Here is a 25,689-nt window from a genome sequence, read left to right as displayed (position 1 = left end):
ATATATGGCACTTATGGGCTGATTCTGAGATGCACGCAGCTGCATCTCTTGTTGAGGCTGTGTTCATATGCTAATGTTGCTGCATATTTAATTACTACTGAGACGCCCACTTGCAGCATCTTGCAGAGGTGCAGTTCCATCTTGGAGTGTCTTTAGACCATTGGTGCACCATCGCACGCTTTATCAAAACTTCCACCAGCCCTATGGCAGGTGCAGTTTCGCTGTCTAAGTATGGCCTCCTGAGTAAGCGGGTTGCAGTTGCTTACAGTGTCACATCCGCATCTGCTTAGTCACCCCCTTGTAACCTACCAGGAACACCCACTGAACTCCACAGATTGTGCGTCCGATTCTGTCTTGCATCTCATTCAGGGCCGGACTGGGACTAAAAATAGGCCCTGACATTTAAGCACACAGGCTCTCCTCGCGTGAACACCTGGCTCCTGGCATAGACTCCTCCTATTACTATTCCTGACTCCTTCCACTTCTTATTCTATGCTGTTACAAATATAATTAATATTAGAACACCATACAATTGTACAATATTCTCTGTATTAAAATACATACAACAGGAGACATCCTGTAGGAGATTCAAATATGTGCCACAGTCAGATATTTGGTGTTTGGTTCTGTTAGGTAAAGCTGGCACTTCATTGGTGTTACACACAAGGATCAGAAAAGGCATTTTCCCAATTGACCAAGCCCTAGCTTAGCAATTGTATAAGATTAGATAGTGTCACTGTAGGAATTTTTTAGGGCAGGGGTGCTGAATACAGACGAGGACACATCTGTGCATACCAAAGCAGAGCTGTAACTACACATTTTGGTGCCCTGTGTACATAAAGAGCATTGGTGCTGCAACCCTTAACTGAAGCAGGGAGAGTGTGCGCCGAAGGCGAGGGACGAAAAATACAGGTGTGGTCTCGCTGGGAAGGGGCATGACCACACATAGTACCTCCAGTTCAAATTACACTACACTGTAGTGTCCCTTATTCACATTACGCCACACAGAGCCAATTCACTTTACGCCACACAGTAGTACTCCTTATACACATTATGCCACACAAAGTAATGCCCCTTAAAACACATTATGCCACACACTGAAATGCCAATTAAAACACATTATGGAAAACAATGAGTAATAACACTGCGCACAGGGGATTGATGTAATAGGAGGGGTGTGCTGCATCTACAAAGAAGGGTGTCCTCCCTATTGTATACAGTCAGGTGCATAAATATTGGGACATTGACAGAATTTTCATATTTTGTCCTATTTGTCATAGTTTGTCCTCTATTCACGACCACAATGGCTTTGAAATGAAACAAACAAGATGTGCTTTAACTGCAGACTTTCAGATTTAATTTGAGGGTAATTACATCCAAATCAGGTGAACGGTGTAGGAATTACAACGGTTTCTATATGTGCCTCCCACTTTTTAAGGGGCCAAAAGTAATGGGACAAACTAAACAATCCTAAATCTAACTTTCACTTTTTAATACTTTGATGCAAATCCTTTGCAGGCAATTACAGCCTGAAGTCTGGAACGCATAGACATCACCAGACACTGGGTTTCATCCCTGGTGATGCTCTGCCAGGCCTCTACTGCAAATATCTTCAGTTCCTGCTTGTTCTGGGGGCATTTTCCCTTCAGTTTTGTCTTCATCAAGTGAAATGCATGCTCAATCGGATTCAGGTCAGAGGATTGACTTGGCCATTGCATAACATTCCACTTTTTAGCATTAAAAAACTTTTTGGTTGCTTTTGCAGTATGCTTCGGGTCATTGTCCATCTGCACTGTGCAGCGCCGTCCAATGAGTTCTGAAGCATTTGACTGAATATGAGCATTTAATATTGCCCGAAACACTTCAGAATTCATTCTGCTGCTTTTGTCAGCAGTCACATCATCAATAAATACAAGGGAAACCAGTTCCATTGGCAGCCATACATGGCCACACCATGACACTACCACCACCATGCTTCACTGATGAGGTGGTATGTTTTGGATCATGAGCAGTTCCTTTCCTTCTCCATACTCTTCTCTTCCCATCACTCTGGTACATGTTGATCTTTGTCTCATCTGTCCATAGGATGTTGTTCCAGAACAGAGCCAAAATCACTCCCACTGACATCACCAGTGATGTCAGTGGGGCTGGACTCAGATGGTAGGTGTTCCCATGGGAACGCCTCCGTCTGGCAGCCACGCCCCCGGCACGCCCACCAAAGGGGGCGTGCTGTCACTCACCATCAACAGCACGCCCCCTTTGGTGCGAGACCCATAACGACTGGTTGGCCGTCGTTTTTCGGGTCTCGTGCCACACAGTAGTGCATCTTAAAACACATTATTTGTAATGCCCCTTAAAACACATTATGCCACACACAGTAAAACCCCTTAAAACACATTTTGCGACACAGTAATGCCGCTTAAAACATATGAAGTGTGTATATGTCTCCTCTCCGACAAGCAGCTTCAACCCGCCCCCCACTGTGTCCATCTATTAGCATCTACCTGTAGCTGTGTCCATTCCCACCAGATTAAACCCCCTGTCCCTATAGCAGCTGCGTCCTGTTCTGTGTCTCATCTCCCACCAGATTCTAACCACCCCTTCCCTATAGCAGCAATTCCCTGCCCTGTGTCTCCTCTCTCACCAGATGATCCCCCTTCCCCAACCCTATAGCACCAACTCCCTGTCCTGTGTCTCCTCTCTCACCAGATGATCCCCCTCCCCCATACTATAGCAGCAGCTCCCTATCCTGTATCCTCTCCCACCAGATGACCCCCCTCCTCCCGTCCCTATAGCACCACCTCCCTGTCCTGTCTCCTCTCCCACCAGATGATCCCCCAGTCCCTATAGCAGCAGCATCCTGTCCTGTGTCTCCTCCCACCAGATGACCTCCCTCCCCCCATCCCTATAGCACCAGTTCCCTGTCCTGTGTCAACCTCTCCCAGCAGATTATACCTCTCCCCCCCTCCCCTCTCCTCCCCTCCCCTGTCCGTATAGCAACAGCTCCCACTGCTGCCTTATACTCTCCCACCAGTACCTTATCGCTCGTCTCTGTCACCCCCAATGGGCCCCACCATCTCTGCTGTCTCCAGTTGCTTCGTCTCTGTCGCCTCCAGTGGTCCCCATCATCTCTGCCGCCCTCAGTGGGCCCCACTCACCTTAGTCTACCCGGACCCTGTCCACTCCTGGCCCCAGTTTCTCTTCGCGGCTCCTCAGCGGCGGCGGTGACAGCATGACGTTATACACGTCATGCTGCAAAAAGAGCCGCCGGGACGTCACGCAGGCCACAACACAGTGAGTGACAGGAGGGGCGGGTCGCTGGTGAAGGAGGAGAAGGAACAGCGATGGAGCAGGAAACTCGAGAAGGCGGAGACTGCGTGGTGTCACTGAACGGAACGGCCCATCTGGCCATCGGCTCTTCTGGCATATGCCAGAACTGCCAGATGGCCAGTCCGGCCCTGGTCTCATTTATGATGTGTGTGCTCCTTAATAGAGACAACTTTACGTCATCACTATGTGCCTTTTTCTTTTTTTTGAGGTCACGTTAACAAGGACCGCTTCCCTTTGTTCATTTGTTGACGCTCACATTACACTAATGATATAAGCAAAGAGGTAATGGCGATTGAGTTTTATAAAGGTAGGCACTAGTCACATCCCACAGTACAGGCCACACCTGTGAATTTTGAACAGAACAGTCAGTTTTGAAAGTGGAGTTTATCTAAAAATATTCAAAATATGGAAAGGCCTATTTAGCTGCCAAAAATAACCTTCCTTCCAAAAGAAGGGAATTGGAAGGAAGGTATTCAATACATAGATTCAGCATACTTTTTTATATATACCATAAATGCAGATTTTAATAAAAATCAAAACAGCACTTCATTACTATTACAAATCCAAAAAACTTTTAAGTTTAGTTATAAGTTATGTAGAATAAAAGTTGGCTAGAAAGGTTTGCTGACAATCAAAAGAGGTATGCGCTGCATTAAAACGTGTGTGTGTGGGGGGGGGGATGTTGTTTCCAAATTTATCATACTCTTCTTCATTTTCAGGAACAGTCCTTGTGTACACATCATTAGGTAAATTTTTTCAAAATTAGTCACTGATGTGAAGTATTTTAACTTTGCTGAATTGCACTATATTGATGTTTTTCTAAGGAAATTGTGCACTATTAGCAAGTGTGAGGCACTAAAATATTGGTCCAAACCCCAAAATAGCCAGTCTTATGCTCTGTGTAATTTGAACAGTGATCTAAAACTTATATTGAGCACAATAATAATAACAATGCAATCCATTTCTCTATGACCTCTACTTATCAAGATCACAAAAGGAGACTGGTTAGTGATGACTACTGATACTGAAACGTACTGGGTCTGATTCTTATGGTGCATACACACGGTCAGATCTGACAGATGAACGATTGAACGATTTTTCCAACGATTTTACCGATTTCTGACAGTATTAAAATGAATGGAATCATCCAAATCTGACTTCAAACACATCAGATGTCAGTTCAGTTATTATTGCAGCTTTTTTCAAATAACGATTTTGAATGTGTCACACACTGTGAGCGCTGTTTTTTTCCTTTCTTTTATTCCACATACTGTACCTTTATTTTGTAGGTTGGGATCCCTACTGTCACAGACGTGGGATTTTGAGGCTGTGCTGGGTCTTGGACCTGTACTATTAAATTCAGATGCTCTCTGGAGGAGACTTGGTTTGATGAAGTTTCTACGCAAGAAAGAGTATAAAACTGTAGATAGTCATTAATGCGTATAGAAGGATGGCTGAAAGCTGGTGACAGAACGGAAGCTGCTTGGTGCGGCTAGGAAGCCATAAGGTGAACGGTGGTAGCACGGGAGCTACTTGGTGCTGCTGGGAAGCTGTAAGGTGAATGGTGGTAGCACGGGAGCTACTTAGTGCGGCTGGGAAGCCGTAAGGTGAATGGTGGTAGCAAGGGGCTACTTGGTGCAGCTGGGAAGCCGTAAGGTGAACGGTGGTAGCACGGGAGCTACTTGGTGTGACTGGGAAGCCGTAAGGTGAATGGTGGTAGCACGGGAGCTACTTGGTGCGGCTGGGTAGCCGTAAGATGAATGGTGGCAGTACGGACTGCTTGGAGTGGCTGGGAAGCCGTTTGGAGAAGTATTTGCTGGATGGTAGCAAATACTCACGGAGCTCAGTGAAGAGGCTCACTTAGTCAACTAAGGGACTTGTTGCACTGGCAATTTGTGAGTGTCAACAGGAAATCCTTATAGGATCCACAGGACGCTGTTTGGCTGTGAAAGAAGAAATATCCTCACTGGATAGTGGAGTCACATGGGCAAACCCAAGATGGCTGCGCCCATGGGTCCGGAGGGCAGCATTTCCAGCATGTGAGTATTGGAACCGGAGCAGTCAGCAGGACCCGGCGTGGAAGTGAGGGGACAGCGGGACCCGTCGGAGAGGAGAGCAGTGGGACCTGCACCAGAGAGAGAAGACACCGCTGCACATCGTGGGAGCTGGGAGACACCACTGGTCAGCGCCCGCAAAGGTAAGTGATGGGGTCTGATCCTGGGGTCTCTGTTGCGGGCTGTGACACCTACATAATTCCAGCAGCCTTGTGCTAGGTAATTTTTGTGATCACAGTGAAGCGCAGCCATTCAGTTTTAACTGAATTTAATTTGTTTGATCATGCTACCCTCAATATTATTACATAATATGTTGCAGTTTTTACAGAAAGGATAATAATAGCAAAGGAAAACACGCATGTTACACACATCTTTATATTGGTACAGTGATGGATGCAACAACTGTGATCAATGAGCAATCTACCTATCTACAGGCCATTACTAAACAAGTATCTTGCAATTAGTAACAACAAAAAAAAGTTAATTGAAATATAGAACAAGCCCAAGTTTACAGTACCTTCTTAAATATAACCTTATTTTGTTATGTCCAGGCTAATAAAAGCTAACATTGGTTCACCAAGCAGAAGGGCAGATAGGAAGTGCTAATATACCTATCCCATGCTCCATGATAGCACTCACCGGTACAGGGCACTAACTTGTTATATGGGGAGTTGCAAAAGCAATGATTAGCATACTGGCCGGAATGTTTCGCAAATTAAACAGACATTAACAAGAAAATTGCCCATGGAGCTACAAGCGGCCAACAACACAGTGATTTATTTTTTCTTTTTGCAAACCAATTCAATTCCATGATGTAAAAAATAAAAATTCCAAAATAGCTTAATAATATTTAAAAGGTACTAATCCTCCAAGCCCCGCCCCCCATGTCCCCCACCCTCCACCCCCCTTGTGCTGTGTACCATTAATCGGTCTCAGAGTCTTTTTAAAGCTGCACTGCCACTTAGAAAAATAAAAAAAATGTATGTGCTCCCTACGACTGTGGGCTCTGTTGGATCTATACTACCGAACTGGCAAGTTCATATTTGTAAAACAACATTAAAAGGTAATCTCCAGATCACAGGGCCTGATTCAGAGCCGGACGCTCTGACCAGAGCGCTCGCTCTGAATCAGGGCCCTCCTCCCTAAAAATGGAGTGGCCCCCTGGCCGCTTGTATAGCTGTGGGTGACCACCCACAGCTATAGCGAGCGGCCATGATGATGGTCGCGATGGTCTTTGACCATCGCAACCATCAGGCTTGCGACGAGACCCTGCGGTAGGGTCTCGCTGCCGCAAGCCCAGGAGTGATTTTGGCTCTATCAGAGCCAAAATCACTCCCATTACTGATGTCAGTGGGGCCGGACTCAGACGGTAGGCGTTCCCATGGGAACGCCTCCGTCTGGCAGCCACACCCCCGGCACGCCCACCAAAGGGGGCGTCCTGTCACTCACCATCGACAGCATGCCCCCTTTGGTGCGAGACCCCGAGCGACGCATTCCTTGTCGCTCGCCGGATTTCGCGCATGCGCACGACGGAGCTCCCTCCATCGTGCGCAAGCACATTCGGCCAACATTGACCCGCTTGCAAGCGTCCTTTGCTCGTGAGCGGGTCTGAATGACCCCCACAGTTTCCTCTGGCTCTAAGAGGACATAGGAAAGTATTATTTAGGTAATAGTGTAGGTTTTCATTGAGAGGTTTGCTGAAATAAAGTATATCTACAATCATACAGGTTACATTACAATATTTATTTATTTATCTTTACTATTTGTTATATTTTTATTTTACCTTATGATTTTACCATATAATTTAAGAAACATTCTTATATAATGTATCAGACAATGTCTTGGTATAAGCAATTGACATAGGGCCTGATTCAGACCCACTCGCGAGCGGCTGTACGCTCGCAAGTGGGTCGATGGTCTGCACTGAGCATGCGCACGACGGAGGGAGCTCCGTCGTACGCATGCGCCAGACACGACGAGCGAAGGACTTTCCTTCGCTCGTTGTGTCCGATCAAAGGGGGCGTGCTGTCAATGTTGATTGACAGCACGCCCCCTTTGGTGGGCGTGCCGGGGGCGTGCCTCCCTGACGGGGGCGTTCCCACGGGAACGCCTCCCGTCAGAAGCCGGCCCACTGACATCACTAGTGATGTCAGTGGGAGTGATTTTGGCTCTGATAGAGCCAAAATCACTCCGGAGCTTGCGGTTGAAAACCTCAACCGCAGGCTCCGGCTCGCAATTTCGATGGTCGCGATGGTCACGACCATCGCGGCCATCAAAATGCACGCTCGTATAGCCTGTGGGTGGTGACCCACAGCTATACGAGCGTCCAGGAGGACGCTCCATGAAAAAGGAGCCCGGCCCTCATGCAGAGCGTGCGCTCTGCTCAGAGCGTACGGCTCTGAATGAGGGCCATAGTATTTTTCTACATAAAGCATACTATAATATAATCACCCTAGCAATGATTAAGCAATTAGCAGGAAAATATTAGCTTTTGAAATGTTTGGATTGTCAGCAAGCTTCCCTTACAAGAAATTCACATACAAATATTTTACCTATTGTACACAACAAGCAGACTTCCAAATAAATATGTTATGCAATGAAACTGTTTACCATATGAGGCACAAAACAGGATAGAATCTAGTCTTTTATGTGACATGATCAAAAAGCCCATTTGATGTGAAGCCGCAAATTAAAAAGGACATTTGCTAATATTTAATTGGCTGAAAAAATGCTGATTTGGTTGCTTATCACGGTAAATGATGCTGTATGGAAAGTTTCTGGGAATAAGATCAAACATACATGCTATATAAACATTACTGTATGTAACATTTACAGCTGGAAGCAAAAATTAATTGGATGTTTATCACACATGTTTATCCTAAACGTAAGTATATGGAAAAGGTAATTCTATACACTCTTCAGGGTTTTTTTATAAATCCAATACAGTGCTGGTATTTCTCCTAATTGTCTGTGATTTGTACTGCTTGCTACATTACCTGGCATCATGCATCCCGCTATTCTGTTTCAGCAATATGTCTATTATTGGCTGTATAGAACTTCTGAAGTTAAGGCCTGCTGAAAACAATGTTGCTTTCAGAGAAATACCAACCAAGAAAACAGAATTCTTACACAAGTATCCATACAAAATCAATATGACATTGTGGAAAAGTTTGCTGCTGTGTCAATTCATCCAACGCCACAGCCAGATGGAGACGGTGTTGATTAATGTGTGTGCTGGACTAAATCTAAACAGTACTTACAAGTCACTGCCATAGGGTGTTATTCAAGTAGACATTGTACTGGAAACTACAAACTACCATTAATCACAATACCCCTACCTATATTAGATTAATGACTAAAATAATAATGACTAAAATATTAGATAAACATATCGCTGTTGTTATTTTCTTTGCTATTGAGAGCAGATTTCTCACAAAAGCAGATTTGCTGAATTTATGAAGACCAACAATACAAAAGAGAGCTTTATAGATAGAATATATATAGCAAATGTACCATTTATGTCGCAATTGACAATTGCATAACAGTTTAATATAATATATATATATATTAGGGGTGAGCGGGTTCGGATTTCTGAAATCCGAACCCCCCCGAGCCCCCCCGATCCGAGGCAGATCCGAGTCAGGCTCGACTTTTCCCGCTGGACTCGGATCTGAAATCGAGGCAAAACGTCATCATCCCGCCTTCCGAGTCTCGCGGGTTTTGGATCCTATATAAGGTACCCACGTCGGCGCCATTTTCTCACTCGGCTGTGGACAGTGAAGAGGGAGGGTGGGAGTTAGGGCTGTGTAGTGTAGTGTAGTGTAGTGCTGCTGTTGTCCACTACTTCAAAGTCCATAGGGGCTGGCTGTGTTGTGCTGTGCTGCTGTTGTTAACAGGGGCTGTGTCCACTACTTCAAAGTCCATAGGGGCTGGCTGGACTGTGTTGTGCAGTCAGTTCTCCATAGGGGCTGTGTCCACTCCAAAGTCCTGTGCAGTGTCCCAGTCCTAAAGGGGTGCTGTAGTGTTGTCCAGGGGGTGCTCTGTCCATCAGGGGTGCTCCCCCCAAGTGCTAAAAAAATAATATATTTTCTGTGTTTGTGAATTGTGTGCGCAGTAGCCGCACGTGCATCAACAAAGTAGTGCCAAGCGTGCGCCTGTGTCATAAGTAAAGGGCCGGCTGGCTTGACCGTTAAAGGGTGCTGTAACCCCCGAAAGTACACTCCAATCCAAACCAAAAAAAAATTATTTTCTGTGTTTGTGAATTGTGTGCGCAGTAGCCGCACGTGCATCAACAAAGTAGTGCCAAGCGTGCGCCTGTGTCATAAGTAAAGGGCCGGCTGGCTTGACCGTTAAGGGTGCTGTAACCCCCGAAAGTACACTCCAGTCCAAACCAAAAAAAAAATTATTTTCTGTGTTTGTGAATTGTGTGCGCAGTAGCCGCACGTGCATCAACAAAGTAGTGCCAAGCGTGCGCCTGTGTCATAAGTAAAGGGCCGGCTGGCTTGACCGTTAAGGGTGCTGTAACCCCCGAAAGTACACTCCAGTCCAAACCAAAAAAAAAATTATTTTCTGTGTTTGTGAATTGTGTGCGCAGTAGCAGCACGTGCATCAACAAAGTAGTGCCAAGCGTGCGCCTGTGTCATAAGTAAAGGGCCGGCTGGCTTGACCGTTAAGGGTGCTGTAACCCCCTAAAGTACACTCCAGTCCAAACCAAAAAAAAATTATTTTCTGTGTTTGTGAATTGTGTGCGCAGTAGCCACACGTGCATCAACAAAGTAGTGCCAAGCGTGCGCCTGTGTCATAAGTAAAGGGCCGGCTGGCTTGACCATTAAAGGGTGCTGTACCCCCCAAAGGACACTCCAGTCCAAACCAAAAAAAAATTATTTTCTGTGTTTGTGAATTGTGTGCGCAGTAGCCGCACGTGCATCAACAAAGTAGTGCCAAGCGTGCGCCTGTGTCATAAGTAAAGGGCCGGCTGGCTTGACCGTTAAAGGGTGCTGTAACCCCCGAAAGTACACTCCAGTCCAAACCAAAAAAAAAATTATTTTCTGTGTTTGTGAATTGTGTGCGCAGTAGCCGCACATGCATCAACAAAGTAGTGCCAAGCGTGCGCCTGTGTCATAAGTAAAGGGCCGGCTGGCTTGACCATTAAGGGTGCTGTAACCCCCGAAAGTACACTCCAGTCCAAACCAAAAAAAAAATTATTTTCTGTGTTTGTGAATTGTGTGCGCAGTAGCCGCACGTGCATCAACAAAGTAGTGCCAAGCGTGCGCCTGTGTCATAAGTAAAGGGCCGGCTGGCTTGACCGTTAAGGGTGCTGTAACCCCCGAAAATACACTCCAGTCCAAACCAAAAAAAAAATTATTTTCTGTGTTTGTGAATTGTGTGCGCAGTAGCCGCACGTGCATCAACAAAGTAGTGCCAAGCGTGCGCCTGTGTCATAAGTAAAGGGCCGGCTGGCTTGACCGTTAAGGGTGCTGTAACCCCCGAAAGTACACTCCAGTCCAAACCAAAAAAATAATAATTTTCTGTGTTTGTGAATTGTGTGCGCAGTAGCCGCACGTGCATCAACAAAGTAGTGCCAAGCGTGCGCCTGTGTCATAAGTAAAGGGCCGGCTGGCTTGACCGTTAAGGGTGCTGTAACCCCCGAAAGTACACTCCAGTCCAAACCAAAAAAAAATTATTTTCTGTGTTGTGAATTGTGTGCGCAGTAGCCGCACGTGCATCAACAAAGTAGTGCCAAGCGTGCGCCTGTGTCATAAGTAAAGGGCCGGCTGGCTTGACCGTTAAAGGGTGCTGTAACCCCCGAAAGTACACTCCAGTCCAAACCAAAAAAAATTATTTTCTGTGTTTGTGAATTGTGTGCGCAGTAGCCGCACGTGCATCAACAAAGTAGTGCCAAGCGTGCGCCTGTGTCATAAGTAAAGGGCCGGCTGGCTTGACCGTTAAAGGGTGCTGTAACCCCCTAAAGTACACTCCAGTCCAAACCAAAAAAAAATTATTTTCTGTGTTTGTGAATTGTGTGCGCAGTAGCCGCACGTGCATCAACAAAGTAGTGCCAAGCGTGCGCCTGTGTCATAAGTAAAGGGCCGGCTGGCTTGACCGTTAAAGGGTGCTGTAACCCCCGAAAGTACACTCCAGTCCAAACCAAAAAAAAAATTATTTTCTGTGTTTGTGAATTGTGTGCGCAGTAGCCGCACGTGCATCAACAAAGTAGTGCCAAGCGTGCGCCTGTGTCATAAGTAAAGGGCCGGCTGGCTTGACCGTTAAGGGTGCTGTAACCCCCGAAAGTACACTCCAGTCCAAACCAAAAAAAAAATTATTTTCTGTGTTTGTGAATTGTGTGCGCAGTAGCCGCACGTGCATCAACAAAGTAGTGCCAAGCGTGCGCCTGTGTCATAAGTAAAGGGCCGGCTGGCTTGACCGTTAAGGGTGCTGTAACCCCCGAAAGTACACTCCAGTCCAAACCAAAAAAAAAAATATTTTCTGTGTTTGTGAATTGTGTGCGCAGTAGCCGCACGTGCATCAACAAAGTAGTGCCAAGCGTGCGCCTGTGTCATAAGTAAAGGGCCGGCTGGCTTGACCGTTAAGGGTGCTGTAACCCCCGAAAGTACACTCCAGTCCAAACCAAAAAAAAAATTATTTTCTGTGTTTAGCCGCACGTATATATCAAATCGATATAACATAAATGGAGGACCAAACTTTCTCCGATAAAAATAAAATAGAGAAAGATCAAGAACCACTTCCTCCTAGTGCTGAAGCTGCTGCCACTAGTCATGACATAGACGATAACATGCCATCAACGTCGTCTGCCAAGGCCGATGCCCAATGTCATAGTAGAGGGCACATACAATCCCAAATGGCAAAGTTCAGGAAAATGACCTTGAAAAAGACATTTAAATCAGCTGAAGAGAAACGTAAACTTGCCAATATGCCATTTACGACACGGAGTGGCAAGGAACGGCTAAGGTCGATCCCTAGTATGTTCATGATTAGTGGTTCAGCTTCACATGACGATGGAAGCCCTCCTCCCACTAAAAAAATCAAAAGAGTTAAGCTGGCAAAAGCACAGCGAAGAACTGTGCTTTCTAAGAAGATATCACAAATCCCCAAGGAGAGTCCAAGTGTGGTGGTGGTTGCGATGCCTGACCTTCCCAGCACTGGACGGGAAGAGGTGGCTCTTTCCACCATTTGCACGCCCCCTGCAAGTGCACCCACAGTCCACTTGCTGATATGCAAATTGAAGATGTCACTGTTGAAGTACAACAGGATGAGGATACTGGTGTAGCTGGCGCTGAGGAGGAAGTTGGCGAGGAGGATTCTGATGGTGATGTGGTTTGTTTAAATCAGGCTCCGGGGGAGACAGTTGTTGTCCGTGGGATGAAAAAGCCCATCACGGTCATGCCTGGGCAGAAGACCAAACATTCCACCTCTTTGGTCTGGCAATATTTCTATCCAAATCCGGACAACAACTGTCTTGCCATATGTACCATATGTAAAGGTGAAATAAGTAGGGGTAGGGACGTCAACCACCTAGGAACATCCTCCCTTATACGGCACCTGCAGCGCGTTCATAAAAAGTTACTGTCAAGTTCAGAAACTTTGGCTAAGACCGTAAGCAGTCCAGGGACACCTAAATCCTGTTGTCCTGTTGTATCCAAGCGCCTGCAAACCACACCGTCAACTCCCTCCTCGTCAATTTCCTCCTTAGTCAGGATCGGAAGTAGTCCTGCAGGCCATGTCACTGGCATGACTGACTCTCCTATCCGGGATTCCTCTGGAGGATCCTGCATTGCTACGCCTACTGCTGCCGCTGCTGCTGTTGCTGCTGCTGGGAGTCGTTCATCATCCCAGAGAGGAAGTAGGAACACCACTACTTTTACTAAACAATTGACCCTCCAACAGTCCTTAGCGAGGAGGATGAAGTACAACAGCAGTCATCCTGAAGCAAAACGTATAACTGAGGCCTTGACTGCTATGTTGGTGTTAGACGTGCGTCCGGTATCCGCCATTAGTGCAGTGGGATTTAGCCAATTGATGGAGGTAGTGTGTCCCCGGTTCCAAATCCCGTCTAGATTCCACTTCACTAGGCAGGCGATACCGAGACTGTACAGAAACGTCAGAAAAAGTGTCCTCAGTGTCCTGAAAAATGCCGTTGTACACAATGTCCACTTAACCACGGACATGTGGACAAGTGGAACAGGGCAGACTAAGGACTATATGACTGTGACAGCCCACTGGGTAGATGTATCACCTTACGCAGCAACAGCAGCAGCGTCACCAGTAGCAGCATCTCAGAAACGCCAGCTCGTTACAAGGCAGGCTACGCTGTGTATCACCGGTTTCAGTAAGAGGCACACCGCCGACAACCTCTTAGAGAAACTGAGGGAAATCATCGCCCAGTGGCTTACCCCACTTAGACTCTCCTGGGGATTTGTGATATCTGACAACGCCACCAATATTGTGCGGGCATTACATCTGGGCAAATTCCAGCACGTCCCATGTTTTGCTCACACAATAAACTTGGTGGTGCAGAATTTTCTGAAAAGCGACAGGGGCGTGCAGGAGACGCTTTGGGTGGCCAGAAAAATTTCTGGCCACTTTCGCCATTCAGCGACTGCGTGCCGAAGACTGGAGCGCCAGCAAACACTCTTGAACCTGCCCCGCCATCCCCTGAAGCAAGAGGTTGTGATGCGGTGGAACTCAACCCTCTATATGCTTCAGAGGATGGAGGAGCAGCAAAAGGCCATGCAAGCCTATACATCCACCTATGACATAGGCAAAGGAGGGGGTATGCACCTGACTCAAGCGCAGTGGAGAATGATTTCCGTGTTGTGCAAGGTTCTCCAGCCCTTCGAACTTGCCACACGTGAAGTCAGTTCAGACACAGCCAGCTTGAGTCAGGTCATTCCCCTCATCAGGCTTTTGCAGAAGCAGCTGGAGAAAGTGAAGGAGGAGCTAAGACGGAGCGATTCCGCTCGGCATGTGGGACTTGTGGATGAAGCCCTTCATTCACTTTGCCAGGATTCCAGGGTGGTCAATCTGTTGAAATCAGACCACTACATTTTGGCCACCGTGCTTGATCCTAGGTTTAAAGCCTATGTGGTGTCTCTCTTTCCGGCCGACACAAGCCTGCAGAGGTGCAAAGACCTGCTGGTGAACACACTGTCAGCTGAAGCGGAACGTGACACGTCAACGGCTCCTTCTTCATTTTCTCCCGCAACTGGGGCTGCCGGGAAAAAACTTAGGTATCCTAAGCAACCCGCTGGCGGTGATGCAGGGCAGGCAGGACCAAGTTTGGACATCTGGTCCGGACTGAAGGACCTGGCAACAATTTCTGACATGTCTACTGTCACTGCATATGATACTGTCACCATTGACAGAATGGTGGAGGATTACATCGGTGACAGCATCCAAGTAGGCATGTCAGACAGTCCATACCTGTACTGGCAGGAAAAAGAGGCAATTTGGAGGCCCCTGTACAAGCTGGCTCTATTTTACCTGAGTTGCCCCCCCTCCAGTGTGTACTCCGAAAGAGTGTTTAGTGCAGCCGGGAACCTTGTCAGCGAAAGGCGTAGGAGGTTGCTTCCACAGAATGTGGAGAAGATGATGTTCATCAAAATGAATTATCAGCTCTTCCAGGGAGACCAGCCTCCAGAAGGTACAGAGGGACCTGTGGTGGTGGATTCAAGTGGGGACGAGTTAATACTTTGTGAGGATGAGGATGTACACACTGAAGAGGGTGAGGAATCGGTGGATGAGGAGGATGAGGATGACATCTTGCCTCCGTAGAGCCAGTTTGTGCAGGGACACATTAATTGCCAGCTTGTTTTGTGGGGGCCCAAACGAACCAATCATTTCAGCCACAGTTGTGTGGCAGACCCTGGCGCTGAAATGATTGATTTGGGTGGGTGGGAGGGCCCAAGGACAATTCCATCTTGCACTTCTTTTTTTTCTTTGCATTATGTACAGTTTGGGGCCTAGTTTTTCTAACTGCCATCCTGTCTGCCACTGCAGTGTCACTCCTAGATGGGTCACGTGTTTGTGCCGCCCACTCGTGTCGCTTAGCATAGTCATCCAGCTACCTCGGTGCAACCTTTTGGACATAAAAACACTATTGTGAGGTGTGAGGTGTTCAGAATAGACTGGAAATGAGTGGAAATTAAGGTTATTGAGGTTAATAATAGCATAGGAGCAGAGAAACCAACAAATTCTGTGATTTTAGCTGTTTTTATGCTTTTTTAAAAAAAAATACAGATCCAAAACACAAAACCCAGAACCCAAAACACGGAAGGGTGGTTTTGGCAAAACCAATCCAGATCCAAAACACGAAGAAAGATCCAGATCCAAAACCAAAACACAAAACACGAAAAGTGGCCGGTGCACACCCCTAATATATATATATATATATATATATATATATATATATATATATATATATATGTGTGTGTGTGTACAGTACATACACAGTGCATCCGGAAAGTCTTAACAACGCTTCACTTTTTCCACATTTTGTTATGTTACAGCCTTATTTCAAAATGGAATAAATTCATTATTGTCCTCAAAATTTGACACACAATACCCCATAATGACAACGTGTAAAAAGTTTTTTTGCGATTTTTGCAAATTTGAATAAAAAAAACAACAACTAATAAATCACATGTACATAAGTATTCACAACCTTTGCTCAATACTTTGTTGATGCACCTTTGGCATCAATTACAGCCTCAAGTGTTTTTGAATATGATGTCACACGCTTGGCGCACCTATCTTTGTGCAGTTTCGCCCATTCCTCTTTGCAGCACCTCTCAAGCTCCATCAGGTTGGATGGGAAGCATTGGTGCACAGCCATTTTCAGATCTCTCCAGAGATGTTTAATTGGATTCATTGCATTTTGGAAAACTCCAGGCGGGCTGCCATGTGCTTTTTACTAAGGAGTGGCTTCCGTATGGCCACTGTACCATACAGGCCTGATTGGTGGATTGCTGTAGAGATGGTTGTCCTTCTAGAAGGTTCTCCTCTCTCCACAGAGGAATGCTGTAGCTCTGACAGAGTGACCATCGGGTTCTTGGTCACCTCCCTGACTAGCGCCCTCCCCCGATCGCTCAGTTTAGACAGCCGGCCAACTCTAAGAAGGAGTCCTGGTGGTTCCGAACTTCAGATTTGTGCCTCGAGACAATCAGGTCTCGGAGGTCTACAGACAATTCCTTGGACTTCATGCTTGGTTTGTGCTCTGACATGCACTGTCAAGTGTGGGACCTTATATAGACAGGTGTAAGCCTTTCAAAATCATGTCCAATCAACTGAATTTACCACAAGTGGACTCCAATTAAACTGTAGGAACATGTCAAGGATGATCAGTGGAAACAGGATGCACCTGGGCTCAATTTTTAGCTTCATGGCAAAGGCCGTGAATACTTATCTACATGTGATTTCTTAGTGGTTTTTTTTTAATTAAATGTGCAAAAATCGCAAAAAAACTTTTTACACGTTGTCATTATGGGGTATTGTGTGTCGAATTTTGAGGACAAAAATTTATTTATTCTATTTTGGAATACGGCTGTAACATAACAAAATGTGGAAAAAGTGAAGCGTTGTGAATACTTTCCGGATGCACTGTATATGTATATTACACTAGATTTCACTTTAACAGTACAGCTTTTCACTGTTTTATAACAATCTACAGTATGAAAGCAAAGTACTTTAATTAGTAAAGCATACCTCCCAACATTTTAAAATTAAAAATCGGACAAATTAATCCCTGATTACGAACTGCCAAAACCACTCCTCAGTCTGCTGAATCCACTCCTGGGTTCACAAAACAAAATCAGCACTCAAACACAGAAATGCAGACTTTTCGATATACTGTAGACCATGCTCCTTTCAAAAATTAAGATGGGCACTCCATAATCATGATAACTGGCAGGTGTGGTACAAGTCAACAGTAAAATTCAAACTGATTATGCGCCTGATTCAGGGACTATGGGCCAGATTCAGCATGGATCGCTATTGTAACTGCATATGCAGATCAGCCGATTGTTGCGTACTGTGATTGAACCGCATACGGATGCACTGTGGAATCTATCGCAAGTGAGTGACAGGCCGTGAGCGTTTGGGGGTGGTGACGGGGGAGTAGTTGCAGAAATGCAGGCCTGTTCATTTGAACGCCGTTGCATGGACATGCATGAACTAGCCATGCGCAGCTTGAGTACTCACTTTGTGAGACGAGACTTGCAATTTCTGCGAAGGGTGAGATCTACTATAATTGTGCGTAATGGGCCGATGTGCTTTGATGGTACCGTTGTATACACAGGACTGCGAGATATTACGGATGTGAGAAAGCAGCAGTGGGCGTTTCCATGCTGGCTGCTGAGCGGTGGAGGACATTAGCATATTTTCGTAGCTGCTTTGGGTGCGATTACACAGCTGCGATCCCAATTGCGATCCATGCTGAATCAGGCCCAATGTCCTTAAATGAATGAAGGAATGACTTAATAAATGATATTAGTACTGTATATTTGATAGGACTGTACAAATAATGCAAGCCATAAAACAACAATCTACCTAGTAATGTAATGTGCTCAAGTTATCTTCAAACTTTGTCATATTGCAAAAATCTATCAAGATACAGATTGAGTCTCCCATATCCAAAATGCTTGCGACCAGGGGTATTTTGGATAATATTCCGTATTTTGGAATATAGGCATACCATAATGAAATATCGTGGGAATGGGAATTAAATCTAAACACCTTATACACACAGCCTGCAGTTATTTGCATACAATATTTTCAATAATTTTGTGGCTCAAACTCAGTTTGTGTACATACATGAAATTAATTTATGTTTCATATACACCGGTAATGTTATACAATATTTTTAATAATTATGTGCCTTAAACATAGTTTGTGTACATTGAACAATCAAACAGCAAAGGTTTCACTATCTCAGTCATGCTAAAAAAATTCTGTATTTTGGAATATTCCGTATTTCGGAATATTTGGATATGGGAGACTCAACCTATAATAGCATGGGCCCAATTATCAGGAAGGAATTTATATTTTTTGGGGGGAGGAGGGGGAGGGAGTGCCCTTATCTTAAATTTAGATATTTTTTTACTTTGGTTCAGCAAAAATTATTTCCAGAACAATACTTGAAACATTGATTCTATTCATAGTTCAATCTGATGCAGTCTAAGGCCCGTATTCAATTAGTTTTGCGTACGCGATAAAGTTTTGCCTGCCGTACTTTCGCCTACATCGCATATTTTAGCCGCGGAAACTTATCGCGTGCGTACACACGATTCGCCGTATTCAGTTCCAAAAGACACAAAAACGCAACATGGCGAATGCAATCCAGGCGAAAAGTGTTGTCAGAATTGGGGAAATCAGCCTGACATCCCCTAAAAGATGCACTAACATTGGGGATCAATCTACATGACCCCGATTAGCCCTAATAAAGCTATTTGGGGTACTTAATGTGTGTCATTTTCTTCTAATTAGCATCAGCATTAAGCCGTTTTTTTTTGTGAAAATAAGTAGTCCTGTCAAATTTGGGGTACTTGAAAATGGGTGCAAGCATGGTTTAAAGTCGCTAAAGTCAAGTTTGAAAAATGTAAAAAACGCACCTGAAGCAAGCACCTACAATCAAAAAAACACCTCTCCCATACTTGCAGACCCCCCAAAAGTCTATTTCGCTAGTTTTAAAATTTGTACCACCACTTTGTACTTTTTCGCCCCAATTTCAAAGTGCTTTTTTGGGGTGTTCCTCACTTTTTTTTAGTTTTCTTTTTACGCAGTTACCCTTTGGGGGGCTGTCCCAAGGGTGCTGAGTTGTTTTCCCACCAAAATAGCGACTTCGCACTTTCTTTCTCTACTTATTCAGAGGCAAATCTTTTTTGCCTATTACATTGCATTGCGTTTTTGCGTATGCGAAAAGTGTTTGCAGTTGAATAAGGAGATAAGTTTCCGCCTCGTGAAAAGTCGCAATCGGCGTTTCGCAATTAACCACTTAACTGACAATTTGTTTCTCAACAAAACCAGTCAGAAATTAATAAAAAAAAAAAAAATTACATATAAGTATAAAAATATTTTTAAATTATATTTAAATATTTTATTGAAAGCAATATATCTAGGGGGTGTCTTGCACCACCCAGTGACCATAGGCCTAATTGTATAATAACTTCCTACCCCCTCACTGGCAATAGACCCTGAAGTGGTCATAAATCCTAGTAACATTAACCCCCACCCCCTTAACCCTGGGACTAGTTTATTATTATTATTATTATTATTATTATTATTATACCCCCCCCAACCCTCATAATACTTTATTTTATCCCCCCAACCCCCTTATACTTGATCCCCCTCCTTGGGGTTCCCCCCATATACATGCAGACTGTCAGAGGGGGATCAGTCCCCCCTGCTGCAGCTGATCTCTGCACTTGCAGGGATCAGGGAATTCTACAACCCTGATTAGTATTTTATATATCTTGGTAAACTCCCCAAAACTGATTCAACTCTCCATCTCCTAGTAGCTATGGCTAATCATGATAACACCTTAGGGAGCTATTGCTGTGAAAGAAGTAGATTACCATGTTCAGTTTCTATACAAGTTTTGAACCTTAAGTTTCAAGATACACACCTGTTAAATTAATGGGTCTAATTGAATTCCCTGCTAATACTTAAGGTGCATACACACACAACGATTTTGTAAATGAGCGATTTTAGTAAAAGATTTTAGTTAATTTTTTCAATGGAAACATGAACGAAAATCGTTTACTAAAATCGTTAATTTACTAAATGTAATGAACGATTTTTTTGAACTACAAACGATTTTTGCATATTCCCTTAATGAAAATCGTTGAGTTGGTCAGTCTGACTGAACTACAAACGTGAACGCGCATGGACGATAATCGTTCATCGTTTTAACTTAGAAAGTGAATGATTTTTTTCAACAATTGAACGATAAACGATATCGTTAACGATAATTGTTCAAAAAATCGTTGTGTCTATATGCACCTTTACAATTAAAATGAGATACAGTATGGCATTGAGCAGCTGCATTGCAAATGCAAATATAGTGTAAAACATCAAAATATCTGATACAAATATATCTGTGAAAGTTTAACAAGTTTTATATGATATATCTCATTACATATATATCACATATTCGGCCATTAATAAAGATAAACATAATATGCACCAGAAACAAATACAGTATTTGCAGATGTACTTACAATATACCACATGCTTGGCCACTTGGGATCATTGAAATAGGCAGAATGCATATTAGTAACTTTATAATCCCTCTTCGTCCTTTTTTTAACCACCTGCTGTTCTATCCACTCCACCTGCCAACAAAAAAGAAACGTTCAGTAGGTCCAATGGGTCTCAGTATATAAGACGTGTCAAACTCTTGGCTTTCTCCTGCTATTTGTATGAATCGTATACATTAAATTCCATTTTGATTCAACTCAGTTTATTTTTATTGTACGCCTTCATTGCCCACTTCAGCACTCTGCAATCTCTTCAGAATCAATGCATTGTGGAACCTCACATTTTGACATTATAAACATAAATAAAGGTGAGATTTATCAAAGCTTGGTGAGAGATAAAGTACCAACCAATCAGCTCCTACCATTTGTCAAACACAGCCTGTAAACTCAATTAGGAGCTGATTGGTTGGTATTTTATCTCTCTCCACTTCATCTCTCTCCAAAGTTTGATACATTTCCCCCTAAATCTTTTTTTTTACTGAAAATTTTCTGTACTGGGCAAAAAGAGAACAATTACAAGTTGCAGCATAATGATGTATGTGCAGAGCAACAAAGTGATGACAGTTCACATTTTGGAAAGGCAAACAGTAATAATTATACATCAATACAGTAACAAATAAGTACATTTCATAGCAATAAAGTGGGTGCTTCTCAGAAAACAAAGTTAATAATAAACTATATCTGTTTTAGTGTATTTTTGCAATTATTGATGCTACACCTGTATATTTACATGTATGATTTTAGAACATCTTTCCATTTCAGTAAACTAAATATTTTCCACATATTAAAACCACTGAAAATGATATCTTGTGTATGGGGAGATGACTTGCATTGGATATCATTTTGCTTATTTGTGCACTTTTGTGACCAAGATGGTGTCTGTTGCATGCAATGATGTCCACATTTGCAAATGGGAAAAGGATTAGATGTTCAATGTGCAACTGAGCAGTAGGCTCTGTAACTGGCACTATGCAAACGCCAATAATAGATTTTTCCCTGAGTGATAAGGAGGTATTGGTAGGTTTTCCTATAATCTGCTTGTGCACAGAAAAATAATTTAATTAATTAGTGTGATCTACATTTCAGATACTGGAAAGGAACACTTTCTTCTCTAAAGCTGGGTACACACTGACACATACTGTCTATTGGCCGATCAATTGATCGGCTATTATATCTGGTGCCCGTCGGCCAGTGTGTACCAGCCAGAGCCAGATTAACAATGGGGCGGATGGAGCTACAGCTCCAGGCCTCCACATAAAAAGAGGCCCCACCATCATGACAGCATGATGATGACCAGCTGGCCACACAGTCGGCTATATAAATCATAAGTAATATTTTTATGTATTTAGGGAGACAGTGCGGCTGTTAGTGTAGGGATGTACACTGGTCACAGCTCCTTCCTTTCTCAGTATAGGCCCTTGAACATTTTGAGCTCCAGACCCATTAGGTCCTTAATTCGGCCCTGGTACCAGCGATATATCAGACATATAGTGTTGGCTCTGCTGCACAGCCGATGGCAGATATATCTGTCCAAAGGGCGCGGGGAGGGGGGCTGGACACGCCCCCTGGTCAGCGGGACCCACAGCCAGAAGCTGATGATGGTTGTTCAGTTGTGTATGAACGACCATCATCTGCAGATATATCGCTATAGTGTGTACCCAGCTTAATTTCCATGAATTGATTCATATCAAACTTTGGGAAAAAGTGGGATCTTGGTCCTAATTTAAGGTAGAGGCAATTTAATGAATGTGTACAATTTCTCCTTAGGGCTTAGATATCAGTAATGAAAGCAGAGAACTAGAATATGTTTTTAGATCAGAGAGTTGCTTTGGGTATATTTATGCATGTTATAGGCAGGCACAAAAGGGTGTACATAGGTAAGTGTAACTAAACGTGCAATCATACAGGTACTGCGCATTTCACTGACACTCTCAAATAATAATTGTTTTCTTTCACCGTTATAAAATGGAATCACAAGGTTTCTAAAACATAAATAAAAAAACAAGCAATATAGCAGTTACATATTAATCTCTAGCAGAAAACCGTTAAGCTATTATCTTAGGGAAACTGTAACTCTCCACCACAGCATGAAACTAATTTCAAAGAGCAAATTCAAGACAGGCCTGAAAAGAAAAATAATAATTCAATGCTATATTTGTCATGATTCACTCAATTAAGCTTTTAGACATCACACTGTCTGAATGGAAGTATTTTTCAGAGCATAGTCCAATGTATAGAACACCAGAACACTTTGTAGAACTTGGCAATAATGGAAGCACTAATGTATAGGTCAAATGCAGTTTTGGATATACTGTATATGTGTTGCCAAGGCCTTTATCATTACCAATATAGGCAGATAATGACAATTACAAGCTTTAACGCAAAAAGCTATGTGATAAAATAATCTTAGCATGTTATAAATTTCATTTTTGCATAGAAATCACTAACCAACATAGAAACAAAATACATACTGATGTGTAAATGATAAATATAAAACATGAAACCCATCATTTAAGCCAAAAGGAGCATTTATAAGAAAATGTTATATGTTAAGAATAAAGTATATTAAAAGAATTTTAACCACACACTAAAGATGCATACACACGTAACGATTTTTTGAACAATTTAACTATAACGACGTCGTTATCGTTCAAAAAATCATTCAGTTTGTAGTTTGTAGTTCATTTCAGACTGTCCAACATAACGATTTTCATTAAGGGAAGGAACATTTTTCGTTCATCGTTGTAAAAGTCGTTTATTACACTTCAAAAAATCGTTCAATTTTCAAGGGAAAATCTGACAGATATTTGTTGGTTACAAAATAGTTATGTGTGTATGCACCTTTAAGAGGTCGGGCACTGGGAACCCACTCTTTCAAAGTTACCGGGTCCCCGAGACACGCTATGCTGTGGCCAATCCCCGACAGCTGGCTGCAGCACAGCGGGTCCCCTTGCAGTAACAGACACAACCCTGTCTGTTAGAGCAGCCAATGAGAGTCAATCAGACTCTTATTGGCTGCTGCTGTGGAAAGCCGTGCTGGGATCAAGTGTCTGATCCCAGCATCGGCACAGCATCCGTGCCTGGCGCTGGGACAGTGTGTTTGTTCCCAGAACTGGGTAAGTCACTGCGGCGGGTACCTGGTGAAGGGACCGCCTGGTCCCTTCCATCAGTGGCGGCGGGAGTAGCTTGGCTCCGGACGTAAGCTAAACGGAGCTCGCTGCCCGGAAGCCAAGTAGCGGCGGTCGGCGGCGGTTGTGTGGCACTGGCCGCGAGCCAAACACGGCTCGCAGTCCAGCAGCCAACAGGAGGCAGACGCGATGAGCCAATCGCGGCTCGCCGCATCATAGCCCCGCCCACTTGCAGCTGTGCGGGAAACTTCAATACCGACGGCGGAGAGAAGACCTCCTGAAGAGCAGAGCGGCGAGGCAACAGTTCCGGCGGCCGCGCAAGAGACCAGAAGACGGCGTGATCAAGAGGGAAGAAAGGAAGAGGCAGCGCCAGCGGCAGAAGTATGAAGCTGAGGACCGAAGAGGACTGCGGGGGTGGGAAGAAAAAGAGCTATCGAAGATCCCCCCGCAGCCTCTTCCACCATGCGGGTAGGCGGCCTTGGGCCACCATTATTTACCCCTCACTAGACCACCAGGGTTGTCGGGCACTAGGCTCATGGCATGGCAATAGGCCTGTTGGTATATAGGTTGGCACAAGGCCCAGGCTACATAGGGGGCATTAGGCCCAAATGAAGGTATTTGCCCCACAAATAGGTGAGTGACCTGGGCATTAGGCCCAGGTCACTAAAGGTCAAAAAGGTGTGGCAATGCATAGGCGGTTAACTATTGGGGGCACTGCATAGGGGGGATTACTACTGGGGGCACTGCGGGGGGGGACTACTACTGAGGGCACTGCAGAGGGGGGATTACTACTGGGGGCATTGCAGAGAGGGGATTACTATGGGGGCACTGCAGAGGGGGGGTGACTACTGGGGGCAATTCATAGGGGGGATTACTAGTAGGGGTAATGCATAGGGGGTGATGACTACTAGGGGTAGTGCATAGGGGGATTACTACTGGGGCAATGCATAGGCGGACTACTGCTAGTGGCAATGCATAGGGGGTCATCTACTGGGGGCAATGCAGAGGGGGACTGAAGGGCATTAATGTGCAGCATAATATGTAAAGGCCAGGGATGGCTGTGTGGTATCATTTGTAAGGGGCATTACTGCTTGTCATTAATGTTTAAAGATCGGGCATGGCTGTGTGGCAAAATGTGTAAAGACTGGGCATTACTGCGTGGCATAATATGTAAAGGGCATTAATGTGCGGCATAATGTGTAAAGGCCGGGCATGGCTGTTTGGCATCATATGTAAGAGGTTAGGGGAGGTATGAAAGTAATATAGGGAGCTCTAAAGCATAAATTATGATGGGACCCAGACACGGTCAGGAAAGACCCCATTTTTTTAAAGTGGAGGGTCCCTGGGACCCACATATTTTGTCACTCACCTCGATCACTGAAACCATTGCGACCATCGACCACCGATGGTCGCGATGGTGATCCCAGCCTGCGACCTGCGTCGCAGTGCTGGCTTCGCAATGCAGCAGGGAGTGTCATACACCTCTTGCTGCATTTGTATTATAACAAGGATCGCAATTGCAAAGCTGCCTGCGTGCATACATCATATATCTATAGCCTGCGTGCAGCTTTGCAATTGCGATCCTTGCTGAATCAGGCCCTAAGACTAAAATAAAGAAAAACTTTGCTCAAGAAGGTACAATTCCAAACTAGCAATATACTTTTTGAAAACCTTTTTGCTTTGAAAATAAAGTTTGTCCTATAAAAAGACATACATAGGAAATTCCAAACATCCTTGACAAAATGCCCGCAGTGGCGGGAAACACATTTGAATATCGAGTGGTGAGATTACTGAATCCTGCGGAGCATTGCCCGGTTTGCTACACACCGTCCAGAGGGCGTTTGATGTAATCATTGAGCACCGCGGCAACACATCAACAGTTGCCGCTGATGCTTGCTCAGAAGA

The 25,689-nt window shown here is 44.5% G+C and overlaps 1 protein-coding gene across 2 annotated transcripts in view; it reads right to left on the bottom strand.

Annotated features, from left to right (window-relative positions):
* PCSK5 (proprotein convertase subtilisin/kexin type 5) overlaps positions 1-25,689 on the bottom strand; it is a 622,474-nt gene that overhangs the window by 472,286 nt on the left and 124,499 nt on the right. For both annotated transcript variants that reach the window (XM_088464067.1, XM_088464068.1), the window contains exon 3: positions 20,618-20,731. In XM_088464067.1, the coding sequence (XP_088320193.1) occupies positions 20,618-20,731 (114 nt within the window). The remainder of the gene's footprint in view (positions 1-20,617; positions 20,732-25,689) is intronic.

The sequence above is a fragment of the Taudactylus pleione genome, unplaced genomic scaffold, assembly GCF_031769625.1.
Source record: "Taudactylus pleione unplaced genomic scaffold, aTauple2 ptg001573l, whole genome shotgun sequence".
Lineage (NCBI taxonomy): Eukaryota > Metazoa > Chordata > Amphibia > Anura > Myobatrachidae > Taudactylus > Taudactylus pleione.
The sequence above is the reverse complement of the archived record's forward strand: the minus strand, read 5'-3'. Positions and strand labels throughout refer to the sequence as shown.